At 32.1% G+C, this 15,084-nt stretch overlaps 1 protein-coding gene across 9 annotated transcripts in view; it reads left to right on the top strand.

Moving 5' to 3' along the window:
* DMD (dystrophin) overlaps nt 1–15,084 on the top strand; it is a 2,109,452-nt gene that overhangs the window by 488,409 nt on the left and 1,605,959 nt on the right. For all 9 annotated transcript variants that reach the window (XM_012756891.3, XM_012756894.3, XM_012756895.3 and 6 more), the window contains exon 7: nt 1,598–1,716. In XM_012756891.3, the coding sequence (XP_012612345.1) occupies nt 1,598–1,716 (119 nt within the window). The remainder of the gene's footprint in view (nt 1–1,597; nt 1,717–15,084) is intronic.

The following is a 15,084-nucleotide window of genomic DNA, read 5'->3' as shown; positions in this document are numbered from 1 at the left end:
GGAAACTCTCTCCTAGACATCGGCCTATGCAAAGAATTTATGAAGAAGACCTCAAAGGCAATCCCGGCAGCAACAAAAATAAATAAATGAGATCTGATCAAACTAAAAAGCTTCTGCACAGCCAAAGAAACAGTCATGAAAGCAAACAGACAACCTACAGAATGGGAGATAATTTAATGAAATTTTAATTAACTTATTATAGCTTCTGCATTTTTCTTCCTTATTAGATTTAAAATCCATATACAAAGTGCCTCTTATACTACTTTGTGCTTTCTCTGTTATCCAGTAAAATGATATTTGTATAGTATGTGCTCATCTATTCTCTTATGCAGTTGATAAATATTTATTGAACCCCTATATATGCCAGGCTGGTTTTCTAGCAGTGAACAAATCTGTCAAAAAATATTCTATATTCTACATTTTAGTGGAGGAGACAGACAAAGAGATAAATTTACTTAGATTACATAATATGTTAAATAGCAGTAAGTGCTAATGAGAATACTATAAAGCAGTTTAGGTGAAAGAAAGTAAGTATGTATAAGTTTGATTTGGGGCATGCAATTTTAGATAGGGATTGGGTGGGAAAGGACTCATCAATAATGTGATTTTTGAAGAGTGAGCCATGTCCAAGTCTGGGAGAAGAGAACTCCAACAAATACAAATGTAGGAAACTATCTATCCTGTTTGTGGAATATGAAGAGAGAGGCAAGAAATAAAATCAGAGAGTTAATAGGGAACCAGATCATGTTAAATATGTGATTTTTACCCTCCCTATAGCAGGGATTTGAAAAGACAGATATGAGGAAACATATTTTAACAGATCACTCCAGCAGCTCTGTTGAACACTGCTTAGCAAGGTAAAGAGCAAGAGAAGGGGAAGCAATTAGGCTATTGCAATATTCCACGCAAGATAAAATGGTATTTTGGACTAGACTGATGGAAGTGAGGATAATGAGAAGTGGTCAAATTCTGGTCAAATATTTTGAATGAAATGTTGTGGGGGAGTAAAAGAATTATCAAGTATGATCATCTGAGTAACTGCAAGTCTGAACTTTTCATTCATTGTTGAAGATGAGAGAACTGCAAGAGAAGTGGGTGGGCTTTGGGGAGTGGGATGAGGGTACATGTTAGAAGCTCAGTTTGGGACGCTTGAGGCTTATGATGACTAAGTGGAGATATTGAGTAGGCAGATAAATCTAGAGTTTAGAGTTCAGGGAAGAGGTCTGGGTTAGGCTTATACAATTGGCAATTACCAGTAAGTGGCTGGCACTCAAATCCATGAGATTGGATGAGATCAATACATTTTTGTGGCTTGAATACGGTAAAATAACTCTTTGTTTTCTTCAGGATTTTCTCCCGCCATCTTTATTGAGGTATAATTGACAAATAAAATTGCATATATACCATCAGAATTTTCAATTAAAATTGTGACTTGTTTCTATGGGAAATGTTATTGAGGGGTAATAAAGATTAACATTCAACTTTTAAGGACTATGGGCATGGGTTGTCAATCAAAATTCATAATTGAAGTGAATCCCATGGAACATTCTAGATTGATTTATATTTGTCTTTGTGTGTGTGTATGTATGTGTTTCAGGCCAGACTTGTTTGATTGGAATAGTGTGGTCTGCCAGCAGTCAGCCACACAACGACTGGAACATGCATTCAACATTGCAAAATATCAATTAGGCATAGAAAAACTACTTGATCCTGAAGGTTGGTATATTTTTGGACTACTACCATTTTTAATATAATTTAATGCTTTTCATCTCAGACTTGACATTTCCACATACTATACATAAGATACAAACTATGTATCTTATCTTTTCCTATATTCTACATATATTTAAAATGTTGCCTTCTTGCAGTATCATGAATAGCCCTATTTGATTTTAGTAACAAGCCTTTAGAATGTATATATCTCATGGATGAAGCATACTGCATTTGAAGTACATCGACTCCAAATAATTATAAAAAGTTAATTTTTTCTTATTCTACCAAGAGATTTGATAGACTAATCAGCTATAATTAATTATTTACTCTTGCCAATTTCATTCATATATTCTAAAAGGCAACATGGTTTACTATTTAATCAGGAATTCTATTCTTGGCGCTATTTCTAGTATAATTTTTCACTCTGGGGAGATCCTCCATTGGGTGGTATTTCATTTTTTGCTTCTTCAGTTGACAGGAAGCACTTTATTTATATTTTTATTATATTACACTTAAATAACTTTGATCCTTATCTCTGGTGCTACATAGGCATACCTTCCAGATATGTGGATGATAGGTAAAATATAATGACATTCTGACTTCTACTCTTCTAGCCTATGAGGCATGTGTTCTGGTGTACCAACTTTGAAACTGCAGGCTCTGTTCTCACTTTCTTAAAGCTTTACCACACTGTGAAAAGAGAAGTTGGAGAAGCAGATTGAGAGTAATTGATGTCTGCAATATAATTGAAGCTGATATTTTGGTAGAAGCTGTGATGTAATAGAAGCTGATAATTCAGTGATCTTTGGGATCGTGAATTAATTCCAGAACAGAAGATCTTTGAGTAGTGGTGGTAGGTCCCATCAGGAAAATCTCAGAAATCATTCTGAAGATAGCCTTTTGCTGGTGAACTTTTTAACAAGAGGAATTTTGTTCTCAGTATTGCAGATCCAGAAGCCTGTTTGCCTCAGATCATCTAGCAAATCCATATTGAAGGGAAGGAGAGTTAACTTTAAAGATGCTTAAAAATTGATATAAATCAAAATGAAAATTAAGTAATTTTAAATGAGATTTTTATCATAAGAATGAGAATGCTCCTATCTAATTGACCAATATATTGCTCTTGGTAAGCAAATGTACTCGGAAAGGCAAATTTTAACAACATAAATGTGAGATTTGAGGTTGGAATCAGATTAAGTTTATTAGAAATGTTTCTTCCCTTTGGATAATGCATGGCTGAGCACTCACTCCTATAACCTCTTCTTGTTGCCTCTATAAATTATCAACATCCCTCTGCTCCAGTTTTTAGCTGTAAGGTAGAAATCACATCAATCATATGTCCTTATTTTGTGTCATAGGGGAGGGTTGCCTCACTATTTACTCCTAGTCTAGATTCATGAGTTTTATCTTACTACAGTGAGGTAGAGAGAGTAGGTCCAATGACAATATGGATTTCAACCCCTGTGGATAAGAGCTATAGTTTATAAATTTAAAGTATAGGCCTGTTGATATGTTTTTTAATGATTAAATCTACATGTGGTAGTCAGTTCCTGTTACCTGGACTTTATACTCTATTTATCCTGTGGGTGTTCTATCCTTTCTAAAATAGTGAGAGTAGGTTTAAAATAGATCTTTTCTTATTAAGTGATAAAATGGTTTCCAAATCTTCCTTTGAATCAATGAAATAGGGGTGCCTAGATAGGCATCCACATAATAATCAGAGTGATTTATAAACCTGTAATCAGAGAAAGGCAGTTACGTGAATAATAGATTTTGCAATATGAAGGAGCCTTATATACCTAACTTCATATGCTCTCCTAAATGGAAAGTGTGTGTCTAAACATATATTGTATCACCAATAGGAGCACCATTATACGGTCTCAAACTTGAACAATTCAAAATAAACCAAATGTCATATGAAATACTAGCTGATTAATAGAGACTCAACCACTGATTATGGTCTTATTTTGCCAATAAAATCTTAGATCTGAAAACACTTTCTATGGACTGCTTTTATGGACTGCTTCCAATTGAAAAAGCATTCTGTCTCCTAAAAAAGGTTTATTAAGTTTACTTATGGCTGTCAATAAGATGAGCATTCAGCATAAATCTTGTATTATATTTTTAAATATCTGTCAGTGTCTGCCAGTGTGTTAGGGGACTACCCAAATGTGCATTTATAAATTTTTGCTCAATATTTTCCAAAATATGATGTCAATGATGATTGAAAGAAAAAATAAGTATCAATTCAATCATAAAGATTTTTATTTATTGATCTGTTAGTCACAAAAGACAGAATATCATTTCTTGAAATCTCAGAACACTCTCTTCAATGGATTTAACAGGAGAGATTCATGAACTTCTTTCATGCCTATTTAGTAATTACTTTTGAGAAGTCCATATTTTTATTTAACCAAATATCAGTTCTTTAGCTTATGTATGACAGTGTCAGCTATTCTCCAAAGATACTTTCATTTCAAATCTATTATCTATTAGGAGGTTAATGAAACATTTTGTTTTATATTTGGGGAGACTTTTATTATTGGCGAATTAAAGCTATATTTGTCTTATGAAATATGTGCCACATGATACTTTTAGAATTTTAAACATTGTGCTTTGTTGATCGGGTTGCTTTATAAATTAGAAAGTCATGGAAGCATTGGAAGTTTTCATATCTTGCATATATAGACTTTGGTATGCTTTGTTTGGCCTTGGCTGGTATTTTGAAGCCTGAGGTTTGGTTTTAAGTGGAATTGCCTTTTAAAATGAGAAGCAATAGGTATTAGTATAAGCAATTCCAGGAGCTGTTTCTAGTGTGTTTAAATGTTAACATATGCAAAAATAAGTATATCTAGGGTAAAATTATTTAATAATTTATGTATTTTTATGCTTATAGCTATAAAAGGTTTATCTCCTTAAATATATATATTTATTATGAATCAGACAATTTGCTTCCTCTTGTGATTTGTCTATAAGATATATACTTCACATGCATTGTGGGTTTCATATATATTGTTTTCCTCCCTGAGTTTCAAACAAATTGACTTATTTGCTAACTCACAAAAAACTCTCTATATTAAGAGAATGCTTTGTCAGCTTTTCCTTGTGAATAACATAGTGAAGATATTCTCTTTAGAGAAATCAGAAAATCAAGAGTAAGACATTGTGCCTGTTCTAGATGACTTTTACATATTACTGTAGAAAGCCATTTCCATTTGGGATATGCAATACAGTGTGGAAATGTCTTTACTTATTTACTAGGGTAACTTTATATCAAAAATGAATAATGACAGTCAAATTTGACTAACAAAAAAAGAACACTAGGACTTGGGAGAAATTTTTGTATCCTCAAAATGACATTTACAAACCAATTAGAGTTTCATTTTAATCCACTTCAATTTGACTTCATGAGGATGGTGACACAGATTCTATTTTCTGCTTGGCTAATCCCTGTATCACTCTTCAGTGGTTTTTAGAGTCTTCTTTTCCAAGAATTAGCTCTGCCTATTGGAAGTTTGTTGGAAGTTTTACTCCTCAAGTGAATGGTCTCAGACTTAGCTTTGCATACATGCAGGTTTTTAATCTCTAAAAAAGTAATCAAGGAAAAATATATAGTATTTGATATAAAAAAGAAGACAGTCTTTAAGGCTTCTTATTTTGGGTTTGATATCAATTGTTTGAACAAAATCTGTTTATACTTTCTTCCATCTCTGTTCCAATCATCACATTTTGAAACCATAATGACAAGAAAGATTAATAAGTAGTTTACACAAGTTAAAATTGAAAGGGTAAAACCATCCCAACTCAGAAGAGTTATCATTAACTTAAATAACTAGAAATGTTTGAGAATATGGACACTCATTTCATGTCATTTAGATTGATTTTTTTCTAGCACCCATTGTAGAATACCCATGTTTTCAGAAAACATAATGAGGTTAAAATATACTGGTGTTTCTTCACTGTGTATCATTTTAACTAGACATTATTACTATCAATATCTCAGACTCTTTAGAGCCAAACTCTGAAATACAAAATGTTTTTCATATATATATATATATATATATTTGCAATTTGCCATCTGTACTTTTAATTTACAGACCTATTGCATGCCACTTGTGTCAGTCAAAGAAACAAGAATTAATTAGATAGGTAGACTAATGGGAAGAATAAGCAGTATAACAAACAGTGCCTTTGAGCTATGAGGAAGACCCAGATATCCCATATATTTTTAAAAATATTTTACTAGCACATATGTGAATAAAAATGGTCATTGTCTTTTGATTACAAAATAACCTTTTCCAAATATATATTACTTAGTACCTTTTACTATTATTGATATATATCATTATCTCTGATATCTCTAGAGATAGTACAAGTTATTATTATCTAAATCTAAATTTCAAGTTTCTGCAGAGGAAAGTTCTTAGTCTAGTTACTCTGCTATTCAAAATAAAAAGAATCATCTGCTTATGCAGATATGGTAATAGCAAAATAATATCCCTATTATATCAGCAGGAGACTACTTTTTCCAGGGTTTCCTTTTTAGAAAAACATTAAAATTTCATCATTAAAACCAAATTATATCATTTAATAGCATTAAATGTAATAATAATGAAAATATTTCTTTAATTTTGAACTTCAGTGGACTGCAGTTGAAATGAAAAAAATAGAGATGGCATTATTGTATTAGCAAAGGAAAGGGGTACATTAGTCGATTTAGTGTTGCCATCTCATTTGCTTAATGTATATTTAGCACAACATTTTAGCAAGGAAATTTGGAAAACACTGTGTTAAATAATTTAAATATATACTTTTATTAGCATTGCTTAGAGCAGACTAGCATTGATACATAATGAGGCTTTAGAAAAACTGATGGCCAATGCAGAAATACAGAGAAATGTGATTAACATTCCTAGCCTGTATATCATTGAAGCAAGGGTACTTATTAGAATATCCTTGGCTATTTTTAGATTTATCCTGAACCTTATTTTTTTGCACTTCTCTTATCCGTCACCAAACACGTTGCATGATTAGCCTTGACTATCCATTGCCACTTTAATATAATTTAATGCATTTGAGTTAAAGAAGACTGTATCAGAGTATCTGGAGGCATCTTCAGATCCATCATTGCTACAATAGAAAATAAATCTTTAACGAAAAATGAGGTAGAACTTTGTACATGAAAGTAATACATAGCTGAATAAATAAAAACTTTCTACATAGGTAAAAAGTTACTAATATTAGAATACAAATATATTAATATGAGGATACAGATATATTAATATTGTGATATAGATTATATTAACATTAAGATATTAATGTAGCAATTTCATATTTCCTGATGGAGAACTTTTAAATTGCTTGTCACAACAGAAATTGAAAGACATAAATATGTTAACACATATTTTTCCCAGTAGCTTGAAAAGCCAGAAAAGGGATGAGAGAAAGAGAGAGAGAGAGAGAGAGAGAAAGAGAGCAAGAGAGAGAGAGAGACACAGAATTCATTGTCTCCTTTTGATGTCCTGTCTTCTACATTATTCTCAGTTCAGATACCAGAGAAAAACTGAATATTTTCAGGACAATTTGAGCCAATCACTAATAAATTGAAGCTATTTTTGTTCTCCTTATCCATTTCAGTTGTTTGGATGACTGAAATAATTGGATGTAACTGTCCCAAATTCACTCAGACAACAAAGAGACCTGCAAAACACTAAATACGATATCTGTGTGTGTGCATGGCCTGAATTGATACTTTATACCAAAATTTGGTATTTTCTGCCAATATTTCACATTCTTTTATGATTTATCACAATTTTGACTTATACAAAACAGTCAGCCTATTTATATATATTTTAATCTGTCCTAGGAGTTTACTTGCTAAAATAAAATGAATATGCTATAGTTAAGCAATGGAGTTTCTTACAGGAATGGGGAATTTAAATAATGAATTATACTCTACTCATGTGATTTAAGATTTACATTGTGAATGAGGTTCCATATCAAATTTGTTCAGAAACATTTGAATTCAATCCTTGCCTAGGTAACTGGGAATCTTTCATTCACATTACCAAGATTCTTTATGCAGCTTTTATTTTTTAAGTGGGAGAAACATAACATCTTTGGTCTATACATAAACAATAAATGACTTTTGAATGAATGATCAGACATTAATAAATTATTTCAAAAATGGGAAATGCAGCCACCAGATTCCAATGCTGAATGACATACAATAGATATTTTGTGAATGGTATCCCTATGTATGTCATCATAATGAGCTTGTAAGACTATTAAAAATATATATTAGAAAAAAATTGTTATTGATTTTAGTAAAACTCAGCTATGAATGAATAAATGAGATATTAGTAAGTTTGATTCATGAAAGTGTTCCATAGATGATATCTGTATTTATCACAGAATGATATTGATTTAAGCAGAAGCATTTTGAGTATTTAAATAGTAATGGCAAATGAGATTAAACAGCATAAATACTTTAAATTTTTCTATGTGGGTTTACTTAAGTAAACGATAATGATTGAAAGTAAAGTATATGTTGCTGAGAGTTGGCACATTTTTATTCATTTCACTGTCTTCAAAATGGAACTAATTGCGTTTGATAATTATACAATTATAATTATACAATAATTATACAATTATAAGAGATATTGCAGACCTACAAATGAATATCTAAAAATCTTAAAACTTAGTACTAGAAAAATCATACTAGATTTGTGCATATTTTTTTTTTATGACAGGGTAATTTAATTCTCATAGCAATAGAATTTAGTCCTTGAAGAAAGAGACCTGAAGCTTTACAGTTGTCCTGTGATTGTATTTTTAAATGATAAACTATTTTCTTAGGTTTATTGTTATAGGCAAACCTGTATGATTAGTGGGTTATATGATATCCATTTACCAGATGAGAAAACTATTATAGTTATTAAGTGGTTGGGAATTTTATATATTATTAAAATTTAATAAGTTGATTGAAACTCAGTGATTTTACTTTTTGAAAATAATTGTTCTGTAATGTCATTCTTGTAAGATATTATTTCAATATTGCTAAATAAATTCTTACCTAAAATCAAAGCATAATTTTCCCCTCAAAAAATTTTCTAATTTATCATCAGTGATATAAACTCAAATTTGTAAAATTTCTTTTGGTGAAAGAGAGCTGAAATTTAAATAGGACAACTATGTTCTAGGTAATTCACATATTTTTCCATGTTTCTTGTACATAATAATTCCGGTACAGTTTATCTTTATTTTATAGATGAAAAAACTGAGACCTAGAGAATTTTGTTAAAGTCAAGATCATATGACCAATAGATAACTGAACTGGAATAAAATCCAGGTTTGCCTCTTTTCAAAGTCCATGCTATTTCTAATGGAACTGTCTAATAAAATCAACTAGGCAAGTTTTATGAAAACATTGGGATTGGAACTGACATTCTGATTATTTCATTGGTCTAAGGTAGGGCTCTGATAAAAGCAATTTTTAAAAGTTCACCTGGTGAGAATATCCTGCAGCTAAGGTAGAAACAACCACAATAGGGCAATTGTTTCCATCAGATATGCCTTTTTAGAGGACAAATCCCAGACTCTGTTGTTCCAGGGTTTGTTCAGACCTCTAGCATTTTCTTCCTCAAGAGGTGACTAAGCCTGCTGTTCAAATCTTCAATTACTGGAGCATTGCTTATTGCTAACAGTACTGTCGTTAATGAGAAATGGTTCATCCACCAGCTAAAATAGAAATAGACAAGCTGTCACGTAAGACTGGCCACCAAAACATTTTCTTTAGGATTGAGAGACTTCCCTTATTTCCTGTCCGTACCGTTCTTTCTCTCCCTCCACTCCTTCCTCTGTTTATTACTTCACAGACACGTTTGTGATAGAATGATGTTCTCACTCAAACACTGATTTCACTAAAGAGTTGTCCAGGTGAAAGGAGCTGTGTGCAGAGGTGGTCCCTGACTCTTTGTTCTTTTATTTGTTATTTCTTTTTTTGCCTTCCTTTCCCACCTTGATCCTAATTAACATCACTGTGTCCTGTCATCAGGGGTTTGATGATGTCTTTCTCAGCCAATAAAAATATCTTTAATTGGCACAGCAGATAAAGACCTCTTATTCTAGAGGCATTTTAATAATAACTAAAGGATAATAAAGGACAAATAAAGAAATAAATAAAAATGGCAGTAAAATAATAGTTTTCAGATTATAAATTTGTGATCCCATGAATTTATTTGAAATAACCAAATGGCTGAGTTAACTTTATGATCTCTAATAGTAATGCCACAAATAGGTTGGATTTACTCACAAGCCATTTGTCTAGGATTAGTTTTGCTAAATAGTCTATTCCAGCCAGATATGTGACTTTTAGGGACAGGACATAAGGGACTTTGGAGCCTGCACTACCACTGCAGTTGTGAGGGAATCAAATTGGCAATTACACTCACAGATGCAATAGAATTTAATCTAAAACTACATTTACTCAGAAGAATGAGGACAAGTGGTAAAAAAAAATAAAAAAAAATAAAAAGTAAAATTACATTTACCTATCTATATAAAAAAAACAAGGCAGGAGTTACACTGACATGAATCTTTATCTCATTTGGGTGGCCAAGAAATAACCGAAATACACAGTTTCATTAGCCTCTCACCCAAATGGGATCCACGTGGCTGCTGAGAACAAAAGCCAAGATCAGTGTGGGCCACTTGGTGCGAAGAAATTGCAGCCTTGACTTCCTACAAGTATTTAATACTATTCTAGGCACATAGGACAAAGGCCTGTATATCACTTCATAACCCCCTAAGCCACTAGCAAATAAGAGAGATACAAAATTCCACAATTATCAGAATTTTTAATTAATTAGCTCTAAGAAAACAAGAAACTGTGGTCAGTTTCCTTGGCAAACTTAGATTAAGCCAGGCCTAATTTTAACTTTTATTCACAGAATCAACTAGTCTTGTATTGAAATTTTATTTTTGCCTTTCACTGGTTTTATGTGATTGGAAATTTTTTGAATCTCAGTTTTGCTCACATGCAAAAACAATAATATCCACCTCCTACAGCTATTGCAAAGAATAAGTTAAGTAAACTCTGTAAGTATTTGGCCTGCAGTATGGGCTCAGAAACAGTAGCTAAAATATATGTCAAATGCCTGGAATGTTGCAGAAATTATATGTTAGTTCCTTTTCTATTCTAATAAGTTATCTTAATTAAGGAGAGGTGATCTTCCTAATTACTTTGGCTGCCTCTAGGATAAATGCTGACTTTCTCCAAATTAAATACAGTAGTCTCCCCTTATCCATGGCTACACTTTCTACGGTTTCCACTACCCATGGTCATCCATGGTCCAAAAATAGCTGAGATAAGATTTTTTTTTTTTTTTTTTGAGACAGAGTGTCACTCTGTCACCCAGGCTAGAGTACCATGGTGTCAGCCTAGCTGACAGCAACCTCAAACTCCTGGGCTCAAGCAATCCTCCTGCTTCCGCCTCTCAAGGAGCGGGGAATACAAACATCACCCACTATGCCTGGTTAATTTTTTCTATTTTTAGTAGAGACAGAGTCTGACTCTTGCTCAGGGTTCATGCTGGTCTCGAAGTCCTGAGCTCATGAGATTCTCCCACCTTGGCTTCTCAGAGTGCTAGGATTATAGGTGTGAGCCACCACATCCAACCTACAATAAGGTATTTTGAGAGAGAGAGAGAGAGAAATAGAGACCACATTTACTACTGTATATTGTTATATTTATTTTATTTTATTAGTAGTAATTGTTAAGCTATTATTATGCATAATTTATACATTAAACTTTATTATTGGTATGTATGTATGGGAAAAACAGTAGAGTTTTGTGCTTTTTGTGGTTTTAGACATTCGCTGAGCATCTTGGAAGACACCCCCCATGGATAAGGGGAAACTACTATTATTTCCCATTCAAAATTTTGCTGTTTTCCCTGTGACCTTCCCATTCATCCCAGGTTCCTGGTCTGAGGGATATTGTTGGCTCACAGCTGGAGTTGTGGCTGCTAGTCTTTGGCATCCTTGAAATCCAGAATATAATCTAGTTTTCACAATAGATTTGATCTGTATCTTAAATTCCTCAGTGGTGATATCTCACACACACACACACAGTCAACTCATTCCTGTTCAAGAGGCAATAGTACATGATGAAGTCTTTGATAAATTCACCTCACTTTAGCTAAAACCTAACAGGAGACCATGATATCATTGTAGATGTTAATCAAAGAAAGCCTGAGAATATATATCAGGAAATGGGGAGACTAGTATTGAACAATAATGATCACTAATTATTTAGGTATTTGGAGAAACCTGGCACATGAACTAGGTTTTAAAAGGCTGAAAATGAGGGCACATTTTACTCGTTTTCAAATATAATGACAAATATAAAAATGAGTAAGATATAAGGTTCTGGATAAAAATGAAATAATTTTATGTAATTTTCTCTCTATTATTGTACTTCCAGTTTTTCTTCGACCAAAACATATAAGAGATGCATGTGATAAATTAGAAAAAAATTAAGCAAAAAATATAGATTATTAATGAACTAGGAGATAAGTAGTCTTTAAATTTTCATAAACTAAGTAAATCCGTTTTAAAATATTAGTTGCAGCAAAATTTCAGTCATATATAATATAAATATATTATTAGGAGGTAATATCTGTATATTCATATTAAGTAGAAATGTACATTTTAATCAAAAATATTACAAAAGATAAAATGATAACACCCCTTATCTAGTCTTCTTCACCTTAATTTTGATATAGACTAGTGAAGAAAATGGCACTCAGAGGTAACCAGTGTGTGAAGGAATGTTCTCATCTGTTTAAAGTAATCTTTCCTCAGATTGATCAAGAGGCACTGAAAAACCAGAATAATTCAAACTTTAATCTTGCAGGTGGAGTGAACATTTTTAAAACTAGAATTTACTGTATGGACATAAATATTGGTTACTTATACAAGCTAATTCTATTATTATTATACAGCACTATCGTTTTAGTTAATATGACTATTTTACACTTTGCTAAGTGCATATAGACTAGTCTAAAAGTGAAAAAAAAACACTAATGATTTTGTAAATCACAAGTGTTTGGGCAGGTGGCTGGGTAAACTCATATTTTTTTTCAGTGGGTAGATTTAACCACATCATTGATAAACTAGAAATTCTGGAGCCCCTACTTCTAACTCATACATTGTAATTTGTTTCAGACACTGGATAACTATTAGAATTTTTTGCCTCATGGTCATCATTTTATTAAATAGAAATGCATTTTTATTCATCTGATAACAACTTTATGTAAGAAATAGTACTATATACTCCAAGTGCATCAAAAAGAAAAAGATATAGAATCTGCTAAGGAGTTGAAAATTAATTATAAGCAAACAATTATGTAGGTAACTGTTATAGAAAACAGAATGTAACCTAATTTCCATAAATTAATTCACATAAAAGTAAAATATTTTTAAAGTATGGAGAATGTTTGGCAATAGTATCCCATTTTAATAAATGTACAAATGTTTGTGTCAAGTGAAAATTTAGATACATCATAATTTTTTACATGGGATGTTGAATAAAGCAAAACCCATAGATCCACACAATAGTCCTTACTCTGCTTCTCTAATTTTATTTGCTGGAATTAAATGCATAAATTTATAAATAAATGGTGAAGATGAGTTTGGAGCAGGAACCTAACCTGCTGTTCTATTCCCTTACTTCTTTTAAAGTTAATTAATTTATTTAATAATAAAGTCCATCACCATTTTAAATAAAGGTTTGATCATCATCAATTTATGTTTAACATGTGTAATTTCCAACAAAAGTTCAGGACTTTTTCTCTCATGTACAAAGTTTTCATTAGGACTGACAAGTTAGCTAACTTATACAAAAGTCACTGTATTAAATAATCCACACTTGTGCACAGATTGGTGTGCCTCCCCCTGGTTTGAGCACTGCATTTAAAAGTTAAACCCAATACAATTAATCACTTACAACATGAGAAAAACCTCTTTAAACTATTTTAAGTCAACATTTACAAGAAAAATTGCCCTATAATACACCTCAGGTTCTTAACCTTTTTGAGAGCTATAGAGAAACTGCTTCTCTATAAAGTTAACATATATTGCTAATAAAATATATAAGGGAGGACATCTACTTATAAAACTCAGAAAACAATTTAGTAGGAACTGTTGTTTTATTAGCCTTCTGCTCTTTAATGGCTGAGACCATCCCAGGGCTATTTAAAAGATGATTTAATTTGTCCTGTAACCACATGGATGACTTTAGGGTATTTCTTTTTTTTTCTCATGTATTAACTATGTCTCCATTGAGATTAATGGGTTAGATCAGTAATCTTCATAATAATAAATCTATCTTTTGAATTACTTAAGTTGATCAGTGAGACAGCTTTCAACATGAACAAAAAGAAGTATTAGGACTACTTAAAATAATCCATCGATTTATTGACTCAAAAGTTATTTTAAAAGCAATTTTAATGTAAATTGTATAAATTATAACTGAAATTCTTATGCAATATTCTGCATTATCTCATGTTCCTCAAGTAAATGATTATTTGAATAGATATCTTCATAGAGATATCCTCTTCCAGTTTTCCCTAGACCAGTGAGTGGTGCCATCATCAGTTCACGAAGTTGCTCAAAGCAAAACCTACAAATCATCCTTGATTTCCCAATTCTCATCTTTTCTAAAACTTCAATCTATCATGATGCCTTATGGGTTATGCTTTCAGAATACAGTTGTCCCTTGCTGTCTACTGGCACTTGGTTCCAGGAACACCACTGATACCAAAATCCACAGGTGCTCAAGTCTTTGCATATAACTGAGCACATCTTCCTGTATGCTTTAAATCATCGCTAGATTACTTATAATACTTAATACAATGTAAATGCTAGGTAAATAATCGTTACACTGTATTTTTTATTTTTATTATTCTTATTGTTGTATTGTTATTTTTATTGTTTTATTCTGAATATTTTTGATCCAAGTTTGATTGAATCTGTGATGTGGCACACACAGATATGGAGGGCCAACTGCACATCACTAAAGCATTCATACTTCTCCACCTTTATACATACCAACGTAGTTCAAGTCATTCTCATCTCTTTCCTTGACCGCAGGAAGAGCTTTCTAACTGCTAGCAGTACTTCTATGCTGGCTCTAACTTCATTCACTTTTATATACAATTACTGAGAATGGTATTTACACAATTCAAGGCTTTAGCACTTTCTGTCCCAACAGCTTGTAATGCTTTTCTTTCACTCTGCATTTCACAGCTGAGCCCCAGAAAGACCATATGCTTTGTTGATTTAACCACTGTCAGAGTAGCCTGTTTC

Source organism: Microcebus murinus, chromosome X (genome assembly GCF_040939455.1).
Source record: "Microcebus murinus isolate Inina chromosome X, M.murinus_Inina_mat1.0, whole genome shotgun sequence".
Classification (NCBI taxonomy): domain Eukaryota; kingdom Metazoa; phylum Chordata; class Mammalia; order Primates; family Cheirogaleidae; genus Microcebus; species Microcebus murinus.
Note: the sequence above shows the minus strand (reverse complement) of the source record. Positions and strands in the feature narration are given on the sequence as shown.